General features: G+C 40.4%; 1 protein-coding gene across 1 annotated transcript in view; it reads left to right on the forward strand.

Moving 5' to 3' along the window:
* Nucleotides 1-25,445, forward strand: part of scamp1 (secretory carrier membrane protein 1) — a 94,930-nt gene that overhangs the window by 37,972 nt on the left and 31,513 nt on the right. Inside the window, exons 2-3 of the mRNA XM_060935638.1 lie at nucleotides 8,188-8,265; nucleotides 8,511-8,618. Coding sequence (XP_060791621.1) covers nucleotides 8,188-8,265; nucleotides 8,511-8,618 — 186 coding nt within the window. The remainder of the gene's footprint in view (nucleotides 1-8,187; nucleotides 8,266-8,510; nucleotides 8,619-25,445) is intronic.

A 25,445-nucleotide genomic window follows, 5' to 3' on the forward strand; every position in this document is an offset into this window, starting at 1 on the left:
CCGACCACCGAGCCTCATTAGCCGGTTAAAGTCGGTTAACCTATGAGTTTAAACAGGGATGCAAACGGCGCGCCTTTTGGCGGATGCCGCCGTTTTCACAGCTGAATCGTGCAGATCCGATTTTTTTTTTCTTTTTTTTTTTGGGGGGGGGGGCGTTGGAGTGTCTGAATAATTTCATCAGAGTCAATTCTGTATTAAAATTACTAAATAAGCAAATGCCGTTACAGTCCATGAAACATAGGAAGCATGAGAAGAAAACAGTAAATCAGAAAGCTGCGCACATTTGCGCAGCTTCCGCGAAAACATGCGCAGCTTTCTGATTTACTGTTTTCTTCTCATGCTTCCTATGTTTCATGGACTGTAACGGCATTTGCTTATTTAGTAATTTTAATACAGAATTTACTCTGATGAAATTATTCAGACACTCCAACGCCCCCCCCCCCCCCCCCCCCCCCCCCCCAAAAAAAAAAAAAAAATCGGATCTGCACGATTCAGCCGTGAAAAAGTCGGCATCTGCGCCTTTAGTTTGTGTGGAGAGATATGATCTGCAATAACATGCATTGTTGGCTACAGACCGGAACATACTTTCAGAATGCACTGGCCAAGGCAGGACTAAACTCGATGTGCCTTCTAATAATAATTAAAAAAACCCAGAATAGTAATTTGTAAGCTAAAAAGCCTGTGTCTACACTTTTCTTTCGCCGAGTGGCAGCTGTCTTCAACTGGGGCGGGAGGACGGGACATGACTGAATGGGTGTTTCTGATTTGTCAGCTGTCGTCCTTACACCGCATGGCATGCCCCAAGAGTTTACAACACAGAATTCCAGGTTCTCCGCTCCAAAATCGGCAGCTTTAAAACGATTAACTTTTTTTTTTTTTTCTTTTAACCGACAACCAAAATAAAAATTAACCGGTTGACGTTGATTTGGTCAACCATCGATCAAACGGTCATCGGTTAACATCCCTAATTTGGAGGTATTTTGGATTCAAAAAAGGATGATGTTAACCAGAGTGAGGTGTTTGTGCAGGTCGTGCTTAGCAAAAATTGTGACGAAGCAAGGTAGCACAACAAACATGTTTCACCACCTGAAACAACACCATCGCGTGCTGCACGAAGAGTGTATGACAATCAGAGAAACACTGGGGACTTCTCAGTCATCCCAAAATAAGCCAAAGCAAAGTTTGATTGCTGATGTGTTCAGTAGCGTTACACCGTACGAGTCGACGTCCACCAGACATAAAGAAATTACAGACGTTATAACATACCACATTGTAAAAGACATGGTACCTGTGTACAGAGTCTCGAAAGAGGGCTTTTAAAAAATGGTTTGGATGCTGGACAAGCGTTATAGAATACCATCCCGAACACACTTTAATCAAGTGGCCATTCCGAAACTCTATAATTGTAAAATGAATGTTGAATCTGAGCTCCGTGAAATCGATCATTTTGCCACAACCACGGACCTATTGTTAAAGCAGAGCTGCAGTAAAATGTTTGATTTGTAATTTGTTAATGTTGATGACTGGCAGTGAGTTCTTACTGCATTTTCCACACTTTTTTTTTTTTGTATTATGTTTTTATTTTTCTGAAAAATGCTTGGTTTTCACCGAACCCGTAGTCTAGAGGTCTGCGCAGGACAGAATTTTCAGTCCCTCTCCCGCATTGTGCAGTCCCGCTTCCGCCCGCTCCCGCAAAGAATTATTTTCAGTCCCGCTCCCGCCCGCAAATCCCGCGTGATGCAGACATTCGCGTTATTTCTCACGAAAGTTCTTGTCATTGGCTTGGGGAATTAAACATGCTGAGCTTAGCTGAGCTCTCCACTGACCGATCCTTCATTTATTGTAAGTTTATTGTTTAGACTCTGACATTCTGCTGACACATTCCAAGTTGAGCGCTGCATGCGCTCTTGATTGACAGCTCTCGCTTTGCGCTCTCGCACTCCCACTTCCGAGTCTGTGGCGTTATGATTCCAACCGCGATTTCATTCTCCTCTCATATGAAGTGCTGCGCAACCACAACCAGCTCCTCAGATTATACACTGTCTATTTCTAGCTTTAAATTGAACAATCTGTGCGATACACAGTCCTTTATAATACTAGTTAATACTTTTTTTTTAATACTTTTTAACACTTAGGACTAATACTCTTGACTTTTTAACGGTAAATGTACCTCTTTTTAAAGCAGCACTTACTTCTGAAGCACTATGAGCTTCACTAGAGGAGCTCTGCTCTTCTGCCATGATCGGAGATCTCAAACACGGAAGAGCGGAAAGGAATCGGAAATGTACGCGAGATTAGACCATAGGCATCTTAAAATGTTTTATTAATGCCAAATAAAATATCCAGCACAAATTATATACGATAGACGTAAATTAATAATTTATAAATTTTATTTTAAACACGTTTTTAGTTAGCGGGACTGCAGCTTATCACTTCTCCCGCCCACTCCCGCATTGTGCACTCCCCCTCGCGCCCGCAATGAGCTTTCAAAATTTGTCCCGCGCCGCACTGCTTTGCGGTGGGTCTCACGGGTCCCGTGGGACTCCTGCGGGAGTGCAGGGCTCTACCGTAGTCATGTCATATATCGATATCGAGATATCTGGCATGAATATCGAGATATGAAATTTTGTCCATATCGTTCAGCCCTGGAAGTGAGTTATTTATAATCTCACTATCCGTTACCACCTAAATGAGGACTGGTTCCCTTTTGAGTCTGGATTCTTCCTCGTTTCGTCTCGGAGTTTTTCCTTGCCACCATCATCTCAGATTTGCTTGTTGCTCACAGTTCCCTATAGTCCCACTCCAAAATCGAGTAGAAAACCTTCCCAGGAGAGTGGAGGATGATATAACAGCAATTATTAAAAATGCAGGGCACTTTTTTTTTTTCGATGGAATAAAAACATGTTCTATTCCCTTCTAACTGGTTTCACTCATTTGGTTTGTTAGCATATCACTTATCCTACGTCAATGGAGAATGAGCGTTGAATATGGTTTACGATGCTGCATGGTTGTCAAGACAACATGACGTCACGCTTTGGAGACGTAAAACTTCTGCGCTAGAGAGTGACTGTGACAGTTTGTAAGCAAACATGGCCACCAGGTTTGCTTTGTTAAATATGGAAGATTTTGAGAGAATATTGAAAGACGAAGACGCGTTGAACACCTGAATGGAACGTGTATCTATAATAATAATAATAATATTGGCTGGCTTTTTTTCATGGGATATCAGATGTATTCCATTCAGCTAGCATGATGCTGAACGAATTGGAGACGAGTTCAATATCATGCTAGCTGAATGGAATACATCTGATATACCACGAAAAATCCAGCCAATATTATTTAAATATGGAATGGGGTGTTGACGTGGCCATAAACATCTGGCTGTATCGTTTAAGCCTGTAAATGCCTTGACGTTCTCTTTGAAGGAAAAAGCCAAATGTAGATCATGGGAGGTTCATGTCCTGGTATCCAAAAGTCATTAGTCCATCAGTATGGGCATTACAATAACGACGTGCATGTGTTGGATCATTCCTCTCTCTCAAGTGTCCCTTCGAAGAGCTGCTTAGGTCCAGGTCATACTTGTGGATCCTAATTAGCTACCACTGGCGTCATGTTTCCATCATTAGAAACGGGCCAAGTAGTACACCAAGGAAAACCACGCACACTTGTGTTATGAGTTGAAACAAGTGTGTGATTTAAGAGGTATTTGTCACTTTGGGCTGTCGTACTTTGAAGTCCGGTTAGGCGTTGCTGATCTGTTTTGTTTATAAAGACACTCGGTACGTGTTTGAGAAAATAGTTTTCTTTGTGCGTGTATGTGTGCGCGCATACACAGTTGGTTCATGAAACATTCATTGCTGTACTGTCTGAAATATTCATAGCGCTGGGCTCTTGATGGCTAGCCAGAGATGCCCCAGGTACTCAGACCTCCTTCAATAGTCTGTATACAGTTCGTCAGGTATGGGATCATAGTATTTAATTAAATGTTCTCACATTTCTTTCTGTGCTGTCTTGCTCTTAAAGGGGGGGAAAAATGTCCTGTCGTATGTTTGGTCACACAGATTCCTGCTTTTTATAGCCAGTGAAAATTATTGGAATCATCGTTTCCCTGCCAGATGGAAATTATAGGCTGCGGCTCCATCAAATATCCCCCTACTGCTCAAGCGTCAAGAGAGAAAGATGCTCTCAAATGTAATTTTGCCCAGTCCTTTTCTCTCTTTTGCGTTCTATTTTTTGCCGCTTTATTTCTGGCCTTGTCATGTTTTTCCATCCAGTCGTCACAGGCTAATCTGATTTAGCTCTAGGTTTGCGGACGCCGCTCGAGATGACGTTAAGCAAGAGAAAGCATGAGCTTTTTGCATTAGATTTGTAGGAAATGCTTTATAACTCGTACTTTTTATCATAAATCGTTTCTCAGTTCATATTGAGACGAGGTAGGTCTATGCCTAGAATCTCAAAAGGAAGATGTTCAAGCGTGAGGTTTTTACTTTCATGCAGAGTTTCAAAGACCTTGAATATGAAGTTTGCTGTCAGGGTCGCCAGGTTTCAGCAAAAGTCCAACCTTAAATCCAACTAGTTCTTCTATTATTGTGAAAAGGAAATCTCCATGTCTTGGAGATATTGTCATGCAAGGCGGCTTAAAGGACCCAAGGACCGTGTCCTGACTTTGTGGTTGATTCTGAATGTGTGTTCTGATCTTTCTGGAACAAACCCGAGCACTCAAGTACATCTGATAAATATTCATAGATGGCTATTGTGTGTGAATTTTTTTTTTTTTTTTTTTTAATTCGGGGTTTTATTTATTTTTGGTGTGTCGCTGAGTCAGCCAGCCCTGAGTACGCGACATCACAGCGGTAACCAGTTTTAAGGCCGAGGCATTTGACAGCTATAGACCAAAGCCAGACTCGGCAGGCGAGAGTGGTTGCAATGGCCTCTTCGTTCGGATTTTATTGGAGATTCTTTGGATTTCTCAGATAGTAATACATCTGACTGTGATAGTCCTGAAATTGGTGTGTGTGTACACGTAGAACCCTATTAGTTCGAACCATTGGAAAGTGAATCCGACAGTAACACGTCAGCCACGGAGGCCCCCACCTTATGAAATAAAGGCGGAGAACAAGGCCATCTAGAGAATTGGATGGAATTGAACTGACAGTCTCATGTGACTCATTAAAACAGGATAGGTGTTATAACTTATGCAACATGCAAGTACATGCATGCATTTTCACTGATAAAACGTAAAAGGCTAATTAATCAGATGAACTGAGACGATCACATTCTGAAGCAAATTAAATCTTTTACCAATAACTTAAATACACAATACAAGTTACATGTATTAATCTAAATGCAGGTAAACGAGTGTTGTTGTGATGTAACCAAATGAGAGTTGCATCTTACCCGTCTGTGTTCTCGCTTCTTGAAGGTCGATCTTGTGGCCGATTTTGTTTTGAAACAATCTGACATTCAGTTCTTCGTTCATTCGCTTCTTCCATGTAATGCCTCGGTCACAACCGGCCGTACGTGCTCCTACGGCCGGTCTACGTGCAAAAAACGCAAGAAACGCACGGAGGGCGCCTGAAACACACGGAAGGCGTGCGTGTGATGTGCTGATTTTCGAGCCGCAGACCGGCCGCAGAGGTTCTTTGTCATGTCAAACTCTACAGGCGCTTACGTTTTTTTCAGGTTGCAAGACAAACTTACGGCCAACGTGCGTCTTTCTCCACGAACAAAAAAAACGCAGCGATTTGGGAAACGCCAAAAAAATCGTACGTCCGGTTGTGACCTAGGCTTAAGGGCAAGATATTGCTGCTGAGGCAAGCATATCCAGCAGAGAAATCAGACGGCTGGTCCGCTCATTCTCCACTTTCTCCATGCTAAGTACTCCATTACTGCTCGGCTCACGCTCTGGGAGAACTGGTGCAACTGAACTTGCTTTCCTTGTTTTCTTTTCCTTTAATTGTTGGTACTGCACCCTCTTTCAATACGGGCTTATAGCCAATGGTCCTCAACGGATCAGAGGTTTCGTATGAGTCATCAGTAAAATGTGCCCGTGAATTTCTCGCAAAACGCGTTCAGATCTTTGCAGTTTGAACATTCTTGGGCCATGAATTCAACATACGGTAAATCCACCTTCTGTCGTGTTGCTGCACCCACCAGCAACACATCATCTACGTGGCATGGCGATAAATTAGCTCAAAATGGAGGATCGGAGTTGCAGTCAGCTCTGTGTTTTAGTATAGCGGAAATGGCGATGTGACCAATAGACGTACTGTTGTGACGTCACAGATGTCAAGGTCATTCACTCAGACCGCTACCTATATGAATCATTTTAATCGTAAAAATTACTGTATTAGATTTATTGTTAACGCTTAAAACTATTACTGTGCCATTCTTGAGGTCTCAAGGCATTTATAAACAAAAGGTGAGCCCATGGCTCTGCGTATATGCTTTAATGTGTTTGAGATCAAAGAGTAAATGGTAAATAATAAAAATGCAGTAAATAGCCCTATTCCACAACTGTAGTAATCCATATTATGTCAAGAAGCTCTGAACTAAGTAAAGAGAAACGACATCCATCATTACTTTAAGACATGAAGTGTCCTTAATTCATAAAAATCAAGCAAAACATTGAGTTAAAAGCTGTGTCCAAATGTTTGACTGGGTTTGGAAAAGAACACCATTGCATTGTTCAAACTCTTAAACTAGGCACTATTTAAAAATGTAATAGATCTGATGTGGTTCGGTGTGAAGGTATAGTCGGGTCCAAAGCACAAAAGAATTGAATGCAATTTTCAGCAAGCATTAACTTGGCAAATATGCACCCATGTGCCGAGTATTTTAGACCTTTAAAGCCTAGGTCACAACCGGATGTACGATTTTTTTTTTTTTTTTTTTTTTGGGCTGTGCGATTTTTGGCGTTTCCCAAATCGCTGCATTTTTTTTTTGTTCGTGGAGAAAGACGCACGTTGGCCGTAAGTTTGTCTTGCAACCTGAAAAAACCGTAAGCGCCCGTAGAGTTTGTTTGACATGACGACGAACCTCTGCGGCCGGTCTACGGCTCGAAAATCAGCACGTCACACGCGCGCCCTCCATGCGTTTCTTGCGTTTTTTGCACGTAGACTGGCCGTAGGAGCACGTACGGCCAGTTGTGACCGAGGCTTAACTATTTAAAACTATAGTGTAGAATAATCCCTGAAAATTTCAAGCATCTAGCATGAATAGTTCAAATGTAATGCATTATTGAACTTTGCAGTTTTTTGCAACACTCGTTTCCTAGGACCATGATTGGGGTGTTTTTTTTATATATAATATATATATGAGTGATTCCACGCTTATGGGTACTGAAATGGGGACATGAACTTTATTTTTAAAAATTCACCTAAAACCATTTCTTTTTTTACCATCAGGTCACAAAACATGTAATCTTTAATGAATGATATGTTAAAAGATAATTTTAATTTTCTGAGATGTAATAAAAACATATTTATATGCCAAAGTCAGAACGTAACAGAAGTGTTGTGGACATATATATTCTCAATTTTAACAATGTAGAATTACTTTTTGAAACATAGGAAGGTGATGTTTTAGCAAATATAATTAATAAACATGTGTAGTAGAATAAACATGCACATTCTTTCAATAAGATTAACATGGTATAGAGCTAGATTGTAATTAATTTGTAACAGACGCGAGATGGACAATCGTAACAGAAGTAATGTAACAGACATCATTTTGGAACTCATAGGCTTGACTTTGGCATATAAATATGTTTTTATTACATCTCAGAAAATTAAAGTTATCTTTTAACATATCATTCATTAAAGATTACATGTTTTGTGACCTGATGGTAAAAAAAGAAATGGTTTTAGGTGAATAAGTTCATGTCCCCATTTCAGTACCCATAAGCGTGGAATCACTCGTATAAATTTTTTTTTTTTTTTTAAATTAAAGCCTAAATATCTCAGAAACCCAAAAAAAGATACAAAAGATGACATCATTTATTACAATATTACACACTAGCTGTTGGGTAGAATGACAGTATTTACATCAAGTATGAAGCAAATCCAAAATTAATATTTGTTGTACTGACCCAGAAAAAATGGTTCCAGTGAATGAATGAATATTTCAATTTTAAACAGAACTACTACTTCCCCGTTACATTTCTGTATTGTCTGGGTTTTTTTTCAGGATCCCTCGGTCACACAAGTTACACGAAATGCACCACCTGGCCTGGAGGAATACAATCCATTTACAGATACAAAGCCGGTAAGTCTCTTTAGACCACATTATGGCGATCATAAAATTACTTTTATATTTATAATTGAGCTGCATTTTACACTGTTGAAAAGTGGCATTTGCGGAGGGTTTTTTTTCCCCCCCTTTTCACCTAATTATTTAATAGCATAACTTTGATTTGATTCATTTTGTCAGTTTGTGATGTTCCATATTTCTTTCAAATTTGGACTATAAACTGATGTACGATGCTAATATTTCTTTTTGAATGTTGTTAGGCTCCACCTGGCTCAGGTCCCAAAGTCCCGCCCACTGCGAACACACAGCCAGCCATCATGAAGCCTACTGAGGAACCACCAGCTTATTCACAGCCACAGCAAACACAGGTACACACACATCTGTTCTCATTGCAGCGGTAACGGGGACCGTTGTAAGCGCGGTGAAGGAGTCTGGAAATGAATCATGAAAGCCGTAGCCAAGGAAATCAAACTCCTAAAGGAACAACTTGAGTTTTCCAAAATCCAGCTGCTTTATGGAGCTGATCTCAGATGGGGTTTTCATTCTTAAAGCGTTACTTGTAACATCATGTCAAGTTTTTGCAGAAACGGGTAAGATTGATTGATTCAGTTGGCCAGTGTCGTTGAGTTTATATCGTATCATTTGTTTCCATTGAAAGAATATGTTTATTGAAAACAGTAAAAGATGCAACATTGTGACTTGCCTAAACTTTGCGTTTTACCAACTACGTTGCTCTGGCGTCAGATTTGTGCTTTGTGAAAAACGCCTAGTGTTTTTCAGTAGCCATGGATGCATGTATTAATACCTTCATCAAATACTTCAAATATCTCTTATCGTGGTATATGGCACCAAAACGTCCCGATCCATCAGGTTTCCAAGTCAAACTTTAAAATGTGTACGATTTCATGCACAGCAATATTAAACCCCCTGACGAGATCGTTTTCTCTTAAAAATGTTCCAGCAGTTGTCGTGATTGTCGTCATGAACTGTGTCACAAATCCTAAAGCTCTGATCTTGCATGCAAAAGTATTTAGGCCACCCATTTTTTATCTTCAGGTTCACGGATTTTTTTCAACATATTTTTGATGTCGGTCGAAATAAAAAATAAGTGTCCTTGTCCAGTTTTTTTTTTGCATGGCAAAATTTCAATGTCGGATTAAGATGATAAAATTTAAATTCAAGAGACACACTTTATATATATATATATATATATATATATATATATATATATATATATATATATATATATATATAAATAATCACACACACAGTGTGTGTTCTTGTGTATAAGTTTATAACACGGACTAGCATTCCAGTACTTACTTCTCTGAAGGTATGTGGTCATATGACCGTTGAGCTCTCATGAGCACATCGAAGGCTGATACGTTCGTGCTACTTGATTCGATAAGACATTCTGCGGCATCCTCTTCTAATTCCACAGTCAGATACTTGCAGTCAAAATCACGAACTAACGTTATGGCAGGCATATTCGGCATCGCGCTCGTTACATCACCACCTTCTTTCTGAGAACCAAAGATTGTTTTGATCTTTTCATTGTTTACTTTCAACGCTTGAGAGACGAAATCGCCCACGTTTTGGTAAGTGAGACAGTGAAAAGACTTTTCTTTACCACACTTTATGCTTACGTACAGTTGAGGCGATAGCTCAGAATCCATGCTGTCAGCGTCAGCCATGGTCAGCACGAGGTTGACACTGTCGTAAAGCGGTCGTAAATACCGTAAAAACATTCAAGCGACATTTACTCAATGTCGTAAATAGTTTCGTTTTCGGACTCGGCTGAAGTGGATATATACAACACACATTGTCGTTTGTATATGCGGTTCTAATACTTTTTATTTAAATAAATATGACCTAGTACCAGGGATACAGTGCTGTTACAAGAAAAATGACTTTTTTTTTTTTTTTTACATTTCTTTTTGTACGTTTCGGCGGTTAAAATAAAAATACACACAGACTTTATTTTTGTAGCGGTAGTATTTAACTGCCATCGGTGGATCCGTGATCCGAAAAATCTAAAATGAGTCGCCTTACGAATCTAGAAACAGACTGAGCCCATGTTTACATTAGACCGTATCAGCGGATCATCAGATTAACGTTTTTAAAACGATTAGTGTGCACACAGCAACACCAATACACGATTCGCGTGCACACAGCAACACCAATACACGGATACGCTCGGCTCCACAGGCATCCTGCGCTCCAAATCACTCCGCCCTGAACAGCGAGTGCCCTCTGGAGGGTGCGCACTCCGGCCCTGCGCAGCTCACAGAGCGCGCGAGTGAAGTGAACAAGCTGTGATTCGGGACTGAGCCGCTGTGTGTGTGATCCCAGCGCATATCACTTACCACTTGCAAGTGGAAGGATGGCAAGCCTAAAGACAATCATAACTACACAGTGGGCAGTATTTGCATCAGTATTTGCAGTATTTTCATACTTTTATACTCTTTAATGAAAGGTGATACAAGGCGGAAGTCCGCGCCGTTTTTCAGCAGTCGCGTCACATGACCAATGCCAGCGAATCAGGAAGGTGGATGTCACAGTGACGTTGTCCAATGAGACGCCAGCTAGAGCTCAGCACAGCGTATCCGCGTATTCTGAATGTTTACACAGCACCGGCGCTGACACGATCTGGATTGAATACGTGGATGCTGGCGGATTCCCGTTTCCAGGCGGTTTAATGTAAACGGACAGTGCATCCGCGAAGAAAACGAGACAGATACGGTCTAATGTAAACGTAGCCTGAAAGCAAAACAGACCTTTCAGAAGCCTACATGAGCGGTGCTTAAAATTCAAACATTAACCAGTTTTTATATTGGTTAATGTTAGTACTCAATAACAATCTAGAATCATACCTTAATATGCGATTTGAGATGCAACTAGTTTGTTGCGTCAGTATAGAAAACACGTTGTTTTTTTTGTTTTTTTTTTATATTCACGCATTACTTGCTTTTAATGCGACTTTCAGTAGCAAGGAGTAGCAGAAAGAAATTTACATAGTGATATTTTTCAGATAATTATTTTGTTTAAAAAAAAAATGGAAGAAAGCAAAAGAAAAGCTGGTTGGTTTCTCTCGTGATCCCATTTGTAAATCATGCAGCGACTCCTAGTTTGAAGAACCCCTGCTCTAATGTAGGTATTAAAAAGACAGGCTTAAAGAGGGACATAAAGACCAACTTATTGACCCTTTTGTTTCTGAGTTACTCTTCCATCTCCAGTTAAATTTGTAACCAGAGTTGCCAGCTTTCAGCAAAATTTCCAACAAAAACCCCAAAACGCACTTGAAAAATTCTAGCACTGGGAAAGGGAGTTGAATTTTTCACTGTCGTGTATACCAAATCTTGTATTTGCAATATCTGCAGTGTGCCTTTTTGTCGTCACTTAATCATGACATTCCCTCTTTCCCTCTGCTAATCTTTACAAAATATCTTGCAGTGTAATTCTGTACATTCATGTCTGCATTTACAAGTGTACACAGCCTATATTTTCAGAAATTGCTTTGATTTCATTTCAGTTATTTGCTTTAAAACACGATCTTGGCTGCCAACCAAGCTGATAACTCGTGCTGCGTCCGAAATCACTCACGACTCGGTGTATATAGTGGACTCAGTAGTGAGTTCGCCATTTTGTAGTGCTGTCCAAATGTACAGTGAGAATTATTACACCCGATATAGCGGACTCGTAGTATCCCACAATGCATTGTGAAAAGTAGCGTACAACCGATGGTCACAAACCAACCGGTATATACCATCATGCCTTGCGGTTCCTTATGACAGCGGGCACGAGAGAGATTTAGAAGTTGTGGTGCGAAAATGGCAGTAATATTGCAGTGTGTTGGGGTGAACGGACAGAGGAAGAAACGCATTCTAAACGGACGTTCAAGTACAATTAAAAATAGTAAGGGAATAGAAAATGAGCTGAAATAGAATGAGACGGATAAAATACAAGAGTAAAAGTTACAGTGCAGAGCGAGGAATTAATCAAAAGCCTCAAATCTGATTTCATAAAAGGGAGCAGCAAAGAAGACAGGATTCAGCCTTGATTTAAAAGAACTGAAAGACGCAGCAGACATAAAGTACTTTTGTATTTATTAAGCTGGGAAATACGCTCAGTATAATATGGATTTATCACAGAAATACATCTCATCTCATTATCTCTAGCTGCTTTATCCTTCTACAGGGTCGCAGGCAAGCTGGAGCCTATCCCAGCTGACTACGGGCGAAAGGCGGGGTACACCCTGGACAAGTCGCCAGGTCATCACAGGGCTGACACATAGACACAGACAACCATTCACACTCACATTCACACCTACGGTCAATTTAGAGTCACCAGTTAACCTAACCTGCATGTCTTTGGACTGTGGGGGAAACCGGAGCACCCGGAGGAAACCCACGCGGACACGGGGAGAACATGCAAACTCCGCACAGAAAAGCCCTCGCCGGCCACGGGGCTCGAACACAGACCTTCTTGCTGTGAGGTGACAGCGCTAACCACTACACCACCGTGCCGCCCACAGAAATACATGCATGTATTTATTTTGAAAACCCACCAGCCAACTGATCTGGCATGTTTTAAGTGTGTGACTGTAATGATGTAAATAACAGCATGGCGGAGTAGTGTCCAAAAGTGCGTTTTCATTTTACCAATGAGCTCATTACAACCCCAGTTCCAAAAAAGTTAGGTTGTTGTGTCAAACATTGATAAAAACAGAATGTGAAGATTTGCAAATCATAGAAGCCCTATATTTCATTGAAAATAGTACAAAGAAAACGTAATGTTGAAACTAAGAAATTTTGTTTTTTTGGAAAATTTATGTTCATTTTGAATTTCATGTCAGCAACACATTTCAAAAAAGTTGGGACAGGGGCAACAAAAGACTGATAAAGTTGTGTAACACTAAAAACACTAAAAAAAAAAAAAAAAAAAATCTAATTTGGTTAATTGGCAACAGGTCAGTAACATGATTGGGTATAAAAAGAGCATCCCAGAGAGGCGTAGTTTTTCAGAAGTAAAGATGGGGAGGGGTTCACCACTCTGTGAAAGACTGCGGGGGCAAACAGTGCAACAATTTAAGAATAACATTCCTCAATGTAAAATTGCAAAGAATTTGGGGATCACGTCATCTATGGTAGATAATATCTTTAAAAGATTCAGAGAATCTGGAGAAATCTCTGTATGCAAGAGACAAGGCTGAAAACTGACATTGGATGCCTGGGATCTTCAGGCCCTCAGGAGAGACTGCATTAAAAGCAAACACGTGTCTGGAGTGGAAATCACTGTATGGGTTCAGGAACACTTCAGAAAACCATCGTCTGTGAAAACAGTTCATTACTGCATCCAGAAATGCAAGTTAAACCCAGATAAAAACAATATCCAGAAACACCACCACCTTCTCTGGGCCCGAGCTCTTGTACGATGGAAAATTGTCCTGAGGTCTGACAAATCAAAAGTAGAATTTTTTTTTTTTTTAGAAATTATGGACACCACGTCCTCCAGGCTAAAGAGGAGAGGGACCATCCGGCTTATCAGTGCACAGTTCCAAAGCCAGCATCTGTGATGGTATGAGGGTACATTAGTGCACATGACACGGGTAGCTTGTACATCTGGGAAGGCATCATTAATGCTGAATGATGAACACGTTTCAGAGCAATATGCTGCCATCCAGACAAAATCTTTTTCAGGGAAGGCCTTCCTTCTTTCAGCAAGACAATGCCAAACCGCTTTCTGTACATATCAAAACTGCATAGATCTGTAGTAAAAGAGTCTGGGTGCTAAACTGGCCTGCCTGCAGTCCAGACCTGTCTTGCATTTAAAACATTTGTCGTGTTATGAAGTGCAAAATACAACAAAGCAGACCCCAAAGTGTTGAGTAACTGAAACTGTAGATCAGGCAAGAATGTGACAACATTTCTCTTTCAGAACTACAGCAATTGGTCGTCTCAGTTCCCAAACATTTACAGAGTGTTGTTAAAAGTAGAGGTGATGCAACACAGTGGTAAACATGCCCCTGTCCCAATTTTTTTGAAATGTGATGCTGACATCAAATTCAAAATGAGCATACATTTTTCAAAAAACAATCAAGTTTCTCAGTTTTAACATCTGATATGTTGTCTTTGTACTATTTTCAATGAAATATAGGCTTTCCATGATTTGCAAATTATTGCATTCTGTTTTTATTTACAGTTTACACAGCGTCCCAACTTTTTTGGAATTGGGGTTGTATATAGCGTTCCCTAGATAGTGATTAGGAAGTAGTGAGTGAGTGATTTCAGACACAGCTTAGGTTTAACCGAGACTGGGAGGAAAGGGAAGGGGGGGAAAGACGCCACCTGTGGACCTGAACTCGTTATTTCCACCCACAGCTTTTGCCCCCCCCCCCCCCCCCCCCCAAAAAAAAAAAAAAAAAGTAGCCCAGCAGTAAAACCCCCACGACCCTGATTATAGCTTTTCTGTGTAGGTGTCTGGCCTGTTAATTTTTAATGGCTGATCAGATCGAACTGGAACACCACAGATGTAGGAAACTTGCAGAACAGACTAGCGAAATATCAACAAACCCAGCAAATTTATTCAAAACACAACACTGTACTCGGGAAGAGGCAAGTTCTTGCAAAACGATTCAGTATGGACTCCTCAGACTGGTAGAAATTGTCAATAGATTGAGTCAAAATTGTAGCCGAATACAAATGAGAGGGCGTTTGAAACAGCTGCTGAATAGAATTATAAATAACTTCTCTTTTGATCTTTACTCTTCCTTTCTATTGTCCACCTCCATCATGTTTAGTCATGCATCTGTTGCCTAACTGACTCGTGCAGCAGTTTCTAATCTCATGACCGCTAATATGAGAGCGCTGTGTCTCCTGAGACATCACACTCTGTGTTCATGACAAATTGAGAGCGGGTGTGAAGACCGCTGTGACGGAGGAAGCCGAAGGCAGGAGCAGAGTAAAGGAGAAATGGTCATCATGAAGCCTGCTGTTTGGGTAGCTGTTGTTTTTAAACCCTAAAACACACGTTGCACTTGTCCTAATTACAACAGACAAGATACCAGTAGAGGAACCGCTATAGTGAAGCTGCACTGGGACCTGCTGCGCTCACATTATTTACGGTAATAATACAGCCTAGTTCGCGCATTGGCGATACGGAGAACAAATGCTTTACGTGTTCAGTAAGGGTGGAAAAAAGGAGAAACCTACATCAGTGGCGAATCCTTTTTCCTTTTATAGTATAAGACTGTTTGTTCACACTCTTGGTAATATTGTCAGCGTTCGAAAGTTTGCTTTCCCTTCTGGAAACCAATCAGGTTGCAACCTTGAAGATCCTGAAACATGTGGCCAGAAGAGTGTGCAAATAAATGAGATGCTTCTTAGTTTTCAGCACTGGTTGCATGCACAAATATCGTTGGACGCAAGTAGATTAGAATAAGTATAATTAACAATTATTCCATGAAATCGAGTCGCATACGAGCTGATAGCTGACGAGGCGCGTTGCGCTGAGCTGACAATAAGCCACGTATGATGAGAGTGAGTGGAATAACGGTTTTGTTCTATCCACATTCATTGGATTTTGAGAAACGGAGCATTTTTGGTTTTTTGCAAATTTGATAGATAAAAACTTTATACAAAACATCCGACAATTTCTGCTTGGGCGTATTTCTTAACCTGTCGATTACTGCACAAATTGACTTTCAGGTTATTTATATATTCATTTTTGTAGAAAACTGGCATGCTATTTGGTCGCGGATCCGCGAAAATTCGCAGATTTGAATAAATTTTGTGAAATTCCAAAATGCTCAAAAATTGGGAGAGGTGTTGACTTGGGGTAAATGCACAAACGTAATATTTGCTATTTTGCATCCGATGCCGTGTTTTACGGACTGACCGATTATGCGTGTGTAACGAGGTTCGTGATTGGAAGAAAATGTGTCAAGCGTTAGTAATGTAGCCAATCGGCAACGTGAATGGATTGGATTGTAGCTCATTCTTGCTTGTTTACAGCGTGGTAACCGCATTTCGAAGTTAGAAAGCGAATATTTTGAACAATGGCAAAAATTATTGATTGAAAAGAAGAAAACCGAGCAAGGGAAGTTGATAGTGGGTGCAGAGTGAAATGGAATTGGGAATGGTGTTCGAAACCGTTAAGAGTCGTATATAACGATAAAGAAACGGACACCACTGTGGGCGAATATTACCGGAAAGTTGACATTGCTGGTAAATGCATGTGCGTCTTGTGTGATGCAGAGACTAACTATACTGATCGTGGTTGCGTTGCCCTGGTTGACCATATCAAAACAAAAGGGCACGCCCGGAAACTGTATGAAAATCGGTCAAATCATCAGCTGCTGAGTAATTTTTCACTCGTCTCCGGAAAGATGCACAAAAACAAGATTTAACGTACGGCATTAGCCCTGTTTACTTGCAGGCCTCGGGAAAGCCTGCAGCTACACAGTCTAAGCGTCTGACGCCATTTGTGGACAGGAAAGCACACATTGAGGTAAGAAACCACTTTTTGCTGAAGTTTTTGGCACTTTCCTCTTAACTGTCAAACAATGCAAAGAATACAATATATCCTAATTGTAGAGAAAAGTTTCAAATTTAGAATGAAATGCTACTGATTTGACATTCAGATCTAGTTGTGAGTTACTTACAATTGCAAAATCATGAAAATACCTCACTAAAGTCATTTTATGCAGATAAAACTTAACATTTAGATCTACTGCAGGCTAAGTTTAACTAATCAAATGTAGTTTAGTGTACATGTGAGTCTTCGTAATGCACAATAGAACAGTTAGTGAATCTAATAGGCTATAGGCCTATATGCTTTTGCGTGAAACTGTTAATGTTGTGGTTTAATGCTTCTTGAATTTAAATACTGTACATGCTGATATTACCAGATATGTACTGTGATTTTAACTTCTTTTAAAACTTTTTTTTTTTTTTCCCAGGCTTTAATCTTAGCTTTTGCTGCAGAGAAAACTCTGGCCATGAGTGATGTAGAAGATTTTGTAGCCCTGTGTAAAGAAGTAGCTAAAGATAATTAAAAAAAAAAAGCCTTGGATGCACTTCACATGGCAAGAAGTAGTGCAACTTACAAGCTGATTCATGGACTGGGAAAAACTTTGACAGACTGTTCCACCCAAGAAAAAGAAAAAGCATGCTGCCAACTTAGGATGTATAATTTTTCAGCAATATAATAATGCACATTGTTTTTGTATTAACCAGGGCTTTGAACCGGTTCAAGGAACGAAAACGAAAACCGGGAACTTTTTCTATTTCACATGGAACAGAAACGAAACCAGAGACTTTATTATTTTTTATGTTCCGGAACAGAAACGCTTATTAAAAATAATGGTAACCGGTTAATACCGGTTTTTATCTCGTTCCTCAAAGTTTCCGTAGCCTACAAATAAAATAGTCATTCTTCTCCTGCGCAAGTTTCTATGACCCTCTGGGGTTCACTTCCTGTGTGACGTTCGCTGATTGAATGGAGAGAGCGGGAAGGTGGACTGCTATCACGTCTCCATGTGATAAAGTGAGTAATTGCATTACTGAGTGTCTGAGCAAAGAAGAGCCTGAACGATGCAACCTCCCTATTGGCTGTTTGTAAAAATGTATCAGTTGTTGCCCTTCCCACGGGAATCATCGCGGGCTCGAGAGACGAGACCTGACGAGTTAGTTCGTTGGTAGCAGAACAAAATGTCTGGACACAAATCGGGTTTTCAGAAAAGGAAAGAAAATAAACGGAGGGTCGAAAATACAAAAAAGGAGGCAGAAAATGCAAAACGAGTTTTAAGGTAGGACAAATGGTTACTTTTCTGAGGCAGCCCGCCGTGGCTGCCTGCAGGCTTATTTATTATAGCCCATTTAGTTAAAATAGTTGATATAAAATGTTTATAGTTATGTGATGGTTGTCCTGATTTAGACTGGTGTTTTTTTTTGTTTTGTTGTTGTTTTTTTGGGGGGGGGATTGCGTGATGTTGCACCCGGGTCCAGATTAGGGCAGAACCGGCCCTGGCTACATTTCAGGTGTAGTTTGTTTTATGTATGTACGTACTTGCATAGATGTGTACTTGGTCTTCCAATATGGCGCCTAACAAAATCTCGCAGCGCGGTGACGTCATGCGGTAGCCCTCTATAGGGCCTGACTAGCCTTTGGTAACACACTAAACGAATTCTCTTTCATTTTTGGCACTTTTTCTGTTTGTGTAGATGGGAAGACGTACTGAGAATCCAAATCGCCAACATTTGAAATAATAATTGTTTTGAATTATTTCTTGTCTTATTTAATGAAGGTTGTAATAGAATTAGCCTACATTTGGCTTAAGCTGGATGAGACAGAGACATAATTTTATAGCCATTTCTTAAACAGCTGACAGGGAACGTAATTAACCGTTCCGGGAACGAAATTTTTTTGTTCTAACCGGTTCGGGAACGTCTATTTAATGGTGGAACCCAAAACCGGAAACGTTAAAGTTCCGTTTCTGTTCGGAACGAACCAATAGGAAAAAAATTCTGGTTCAAAGCCCTGGTATTAACTAATTTTCAAAAATGCTATCCTGTTTCAGTAATATTTACTGAAAATAAACTTATTAAAAATGGTAATGATGTTTGATAAGTTTTAGTAGCCCTCCATTAGTCAGACGAGTGGAGCCAGTCAGATGAAATACCCCTCAGTGGTCATGAGATTTCTTGAAAGTGTGAAAAATTATGTTCTTGTAATTTGTAAGTTTGCATGCATTTTATTCTAAAAGTTTCTCAAATTTTAAAATATGTGCTATGAATTCTGTGAAAAGGTCCTGGCTTCTGGGGCCCCCAGACCCCCCAGCGGGGCGTTGCCCCTGCACCCCAGTGGGGGCATGGCCTGCCTCCACACCCCGTGGCTTGACTTTCACTTTTTTTTTTTTTTAGATATCCCCAGTGGCATGCCTGGGAAAGTGCCGTCTTGCTGTCATGCCGAGATATAGAATCGCTTTAGACCTTTATCTAATTCTTCCTTGGATATTTCAATTATGTAACTTTCAAACTACTTTGAGCTTTTGACCCAGTCTAAAAAAAAATCCGACAAATTTTAATGCTTAAAGATAAATGTCAACAAACCGGTGAAATGACAGGAGCGATTGTGAAAAATTCTAAAATTCTTGAAATACTTTTCTTTCTGTATTTTGTTGCTTGTATTTTTGGGGGTTGTGTTTTCGAGTACAGTTTTTTTTTTTTTTTTTTTTTTTTTTTTTTAAATTTCGTCCTCGGTTGGTTCAGCAGGCTTTCGTCTAAACCGGGGAACAGGGGCGTTGCGCCCTCTTACCGAAATGCCGATTGAACCCCAAGTCACACTTAGGCCATGCACTTATATGCTACTGCACAACATGCAGTCTTTCTCAAAACGATCTTTTCTCCATGAAAACATCCCAGCAACACCACGTGACAATGTGTCTGATCATCAAATACGTTATAATTACTCCAAAAATATTCCAATCATAGTAGATACACCGCCAGACGGTGCAAAAATAATCCGAATTGGTGTTTTCCAGACTGAGGCGCCATGTTGTTTAGTTGTTTACTTGTCGCAGCTGCTCTCGCGAGATTTGACATGGGTTACATACAAGGTCAGCTGACTTGTAGAGCGAGCTTTCTTGAGACTGAATGACCTTTCACCCACCAGCGCGGGAGCTTTTAACAGAAGTAGTTCACGAGTTATTTTTGTTGACACTTGGGCATTTAAAGATGTCATCCCGCGGCATGAAATGGAAGAAAGCCAAAGACTGTTCGGGGCAGAAGATTACTTTTCTTTTTCAATGTTGACAGACAATTTGTTACAGTTTCCCTCTTAGATAGCCTCAGAATGTCCCATTGTAGCCTCAATTTTTCAAAGGCTTTGCACGGTGGGGGGGACAACCGGCACCATCCCCCCGCCGCTTCGCTCCCTCGCCATGGTGAGCGCCCTCATACTAAAATTTTCTAGAAAAACCCCTGTTCAGCAACACCATTTTTCTCTTCTCATGGTATATGATCTGATAGCCTAGTAGTAGAGTAGCCAATGGGAGTGCGCGATTGCTCATATCGAGTGAAATGTAGCTAGAATAAGTAATAATTATCTACATGTACAATGCGTGGATGATTTTCCCCCAATGTAGCGTGGCACGAACATCACCCCAACCAGCACATAGTCCACCCCTCAGCCATTCGGGACATACGGTAGGATGTTTAATTCAGCATGGCCGGGGGGTTGAGCATTGCCTGAAAAGGGGAAGACCAAGGGGGTTTATTCAGATCTCTGGAAAACATTTTATCCTCATTTTCCAGCAGTGATAAGCGACAAGTATATTTAACAACCAACATGTAAGACCTCATAGAAAAAACACTAAAATTGAATCTGTATCAAACATTGTGTCATAGATTTAGAATCATGCATGATTACATACCGTCAATTTCATTTTATTTATTTATTTATTTATTTATTTTTGAAGATGGAAATGAACAAGGATTATTTGTGAGAGAGAACTAACGGGGGGAGGACACACACACGGTCACATGAGGAGTAACATGACCAGGCATAGCACGGCCTATGCAAGGATCACTTGACTAATCATAAGGAGGATAGAGGGCAGTTTTGAGCTGTAAAGTGATGTGCTGACACCCTTCACAGTCGGCGCTTTTGGACCAGAGGAACTTTCATAGTTCTTGAACCGTTGGAGGAAGTTTACCCCTCTTTTGTGTGTGTTTTTTTTTTTTTTTTTTCAGGACTGCAGGAACTGAGAACAATTGTAGTTTTTAGGTTGCTGTTTTAAGGGACCTTTTTTTTTTTTTTTGCTTCTAGTTGAGGGTGCAAACCAAGAATGATGTGTTAGGGTCATTGGTCCAAATGTAAGTGCATGTTGATTGGTCAAACACAAGCCAATGCAGCACCGGCATCAGCCATTTTTAAAAACGTGAGCCGTGCAAACAACTCTTAATGTGAGCATTAAAAAATCGGGGGGGGGACGTGAACAAATGAATCCACAGAGAAGTCAAGGCTTTATTGAGTTTATATGTGATGGAGGAAACGCAGCACAATTTTGATGCATCGAAGCAAAATATAAAAATCTTGACTAGCATTTCCTGCTAATGTCCTACTAGCAGGCCAGCTTGAGTCACTTCAGCGTTCTTACTGATGGTGCACATGCAAACGGGGGGAAACCTTGAAGGGATGTAGTTCTCGGGGAACACCCTAGCGGGTAGTTCCTCCCAGTAAGTCCATAGAACTGTTTGGTCCAAAAACGCCTGTTTGCCTTTTGGTGCAAGAACTTGAGAGAAGACACCCAGAACTCCCCTCTTTCCATTGGCCACATTTATTCTACTTCATTCCATTCTCTAGATTGGTGTCAACTAGCAACACTGCACCAATTATAAACCAAATAGAACACAACATTGTCAAATTCTCTAATTATTATTATTAGCTCACAAAGCCATAGGCCGATGAGCTATTGCCATCACGCGGCGTCCGTCCATCCACAATTCACAAAAATCACTACTCCTTGAGTTTTCAATGGATTTTGATTTTGTTTGGAAGATCTAGTCAGTCTTCACAATAGTTGCTCCCTGGTTTTGTGATCGGTATGGCCATGTGAGCTACTGCGTCGGTGATGCTCTTTTATGTGATCTGATTGGTCAGCAGGTGTTGAGTAATTTGCTATAACACCAGTTCTGACAGCTGTCATAGTTAATTAATTCAAATGAGAGACTGGTGAAGAAACGTAACTGTTGTTTGTAGCTGCTCTAAGTCAGGGGTGGGCAATTATTTTTTCCATGGGGCCACATGAGAAACAGAAAATTTTGTGGTGGGCCGGACCAAAAGGCTGAACTAAATTCTGCATAATATTAATTGTATTTCTTTATATAAAGCAGTAAATAACATTGTTTTTACAAGCTGCTAAGACTGGTAAGAGTATGGAAAAAACGAGGTTGCCTTACAAAAAAAAAGTCATTTATTCAATCAAATTTCCCAAAACAATGGTTAAAACGTGAATGTTTGTACTTTTTTTTTTTTTTTTTTCAGTCACATTCACCCTAAAACACAGTAAAGACATCACAATATTGTCTTTCTAATCCACATATCAAACAAGATGCATCATATTATAATAATGATGCCGTGTCAATTCGGTGTAGGTATCAGATCTACAGATCGGCTCGGGCTCCGGCGCTTGCTAGTGACATCACGCTATGTGATTGGCTGGACCGTTTGAAGGATGATGTACAAGTTTGTGGTTGGTCTGGACAAATTACGGAAGTAGTTATCGCGGGATTAGGTTTCGTGGGATTTCATGTCATGTTCATGTCGCGTGCAATGCGTTTTTGTTGAACACAACTTCAAAATAAAAGCAATGCACATTCAGTCCATGCATGAGGTAAAATTAGAAAATACGTTTATTTTGTAATTTCTAATTAACCTTACGCGGGCCGGTCAGAATGAACCAAAGGGCCGGATGCGGCCTGCGGGCCGTAAAATGCCCAGGTCTGCTCTAAGTGGTAACAGGAACATGTTTTGCAGACATTCCACAGCATTAAATGTAACTCTCAACTTATTACTGAATATTCATTCTTAGATGTTTGAATTCAGGCTGTCGAAGTTAATGCGATAATGACGCGTTGACGCAAATTCCTTTTAGCGCCAGTAATTTTTATTTTTTTGGGGGGATGCGCAATTAACGCATGCACTTTCTTCCGTAGTTTGGGAAATCAGGAAGTGACGTAGTGCAAGTGAGTGGTACGGAGCTGGTTGGCATACGTCGTGATAAAGTGCACTTGTGTACGGAATCAACTTGTATTGTTGCATTCTGACCGTTTACATAAAATGTGGTTATATTTGCTTTTGATCGTCCGGGGGGGAGAAAAGATGACGTATTAAGGTCCAGGTGTGTGTACACAAATGTGCAAGCTATACACTGATGAGTTTTTTATTCTGAGACATTTGAGTAATATAAAAGTGTTTGTTTTATAAATGCAATATTTGCTCATGAATGTACGTTATATTTACCAGTGAGTTGTTGCATTTTACTGGAAAACATCTTTTTATAAGCTCTGTGGCTTAACAAATGTATTTATTTGGGTTTTGTATTTTTATTTTCTTTATTTAAAGATGACCACTACTGTTATCCAGAGTCCACATCAGCGAGTTAGTTTAGTTTAGTTTATTGCCTAGTTTGAGGCTGGAAGTTAAGCACAGAAATGGAGGAAAATACTATACTGTTTTTTGTTCACACTGAATTGTGCTAAACCCTCAAAATTATAAACGCTTTATCACGCCGATTTTTATTTTTTATTTTTAAATGATGTGGGGGAACGAAAAATCTAAGATTTATTTTAAAAAAAAATGACGTGGGGGGAATAAAATACCCACAAAAATAATTTTTGTTGTGTCCAGCCTTATTCTTCCTGACCCGGCCACATGCATTTGCATAAAGCAAAAATATTTGTCCATTCCCACTCACCAAAAACTCAATCCTTTCAAGGTACATTTTAGAACAGATTTTTTTAAAAAACATGCGATTTAATTTGCAAGTAATCGAGAGTTAACCATGGACAATAATGTGGATTAGATATTTTAATTGATTTGATTGACAGCCGGGCGGCACGGTGGTGTAGTGGTTAGCGCTGTCGCCTCACAGCAAGAAGGTCCGGGTTCAAGCCCCGTGGCCGGCGAGGACCTTTCTGTGTGGAGTTTGCATGTTCTCCCCGTGTCCGCGTGGGTTTCTTCCGGGTGCTCCGGTTTCCTCCACAGTCCAAAGACATGCAGGTTAGGTTAACTGGTGACTCTAAATTGACCGTAGGTGTGAATGTGAGTGTGAATGGTTGTCTGTGTCTATGTGTCAGCCCTGTGATGACCTGGTGACTTGTCCAGGGTGTACCCCGCCTTTCGCCCGTAGTCAGCTGGGATAGGCTCCAGCTTGCCTGCGACCCTGTAGAACAGGATAAAGCGGCTAGAGATAATGAGATGATTGACAGCCCTCATTAAAATTGTAATTGTTGGGGAAATTGCAGGGCAGGTGGAGTTCACATGAACTGAACAATGCGGAGTATTACGGTGCTTATTATTGTTGAAGTGTCCATCAGTAATTTTATTGCAACTGAGATAAACTGTAAAGCAGGCAAAGGAACTCATGTTAATCCGAGCACTTTTTAAGAGATTAAACTGCTATATTGTTGTCATCCAGTGTAGTGATATGGTGCTGAGGAAACCCTCTCGTACAGAGAACCGACATGCTGTTCCTTCAGTTTTCCTTTGAATTGGTCTGTGGCACTATTTGCATTCACAAATATTTCGACGTTCTAAAATGCTAGCGTGTTGGAGTAAACAAGAAAAATGGTGTTACCGTTTATATTTCTGCACTGCGACTAAAAACAGGTTGCGGAGGCGAACAGAAAGGTGCTCGTATGTCCCAGTAGGGGGGCACAGCCCACGTAACGGTACACACGCGCACATCTGCAGGAGATCAGACACAGTGATTCAGTAATGTGTTGAACACTGCAGTATCGACTTCGGCTCCTGACTTGTATTTTTTTTTTTTTTTTTTTGTATTTGTATCACCTGCATCACTCAAGTGTCTGCTTTGTGCATATAGGGAGAAGCAGTGTGTGTGTATCACCAACAGAAAATATTCCATTTTTGCAGCAAAAATGTTTCATTGGGTATTTACCCAGTTACTTTCCTGCAAGTTTTGTTCACAGCATACGGGGCTTGCTGGATTGTTGTGAAAATAGATGGCTACTGTTTGTCAAAATTTGTACACCCCGACTCATTCGTAGGTTTTTCTGTATTTTGACTATTTTTGACATTGTAGAGCAATACGGACGACATCAACACTGTAAAATAGCATGTATGGAATGATGCGGTGTAAACACAAGTGTTAAGTTCATTTTGTCGTCTTCAAAGTAGCCACCATTTACCTTGACACTTTACACACTATTGGCATCATCTTAACCAGCTTCATGAGGTAGTCACCTGGAATGCTTTTCAATTAACAGCTATGCCTCGTCAAAAGTTAATTAGTGCAATTTCTTACCTTCTTAATGTGTTTTGAGATCAAACAGTAAATAATGCAGTAAATAGCCCTGTTCCACAACTGTAGTAATCCATATTATGTTAAGAAGTGCTCAACTAAGTAAAGAGAAACGACATCCATGGTTAAAAGACATGAAGTGCCTTTT

The sequence above is a fragment of the Neoarius graeffei genome, chromosome 12 (assembly GCF_027579695.1).
Source record: "Neoarius graeffei isolate fNeoGra1 chromosome 12, fNeoGra1.pri, whole genome shotgun sequence".
NCBI lineage: Eukaryota > Metazoa > Chordata > Actinopteri > Siluriformes > Ariidae > Neoarius > Neoarius graeffei.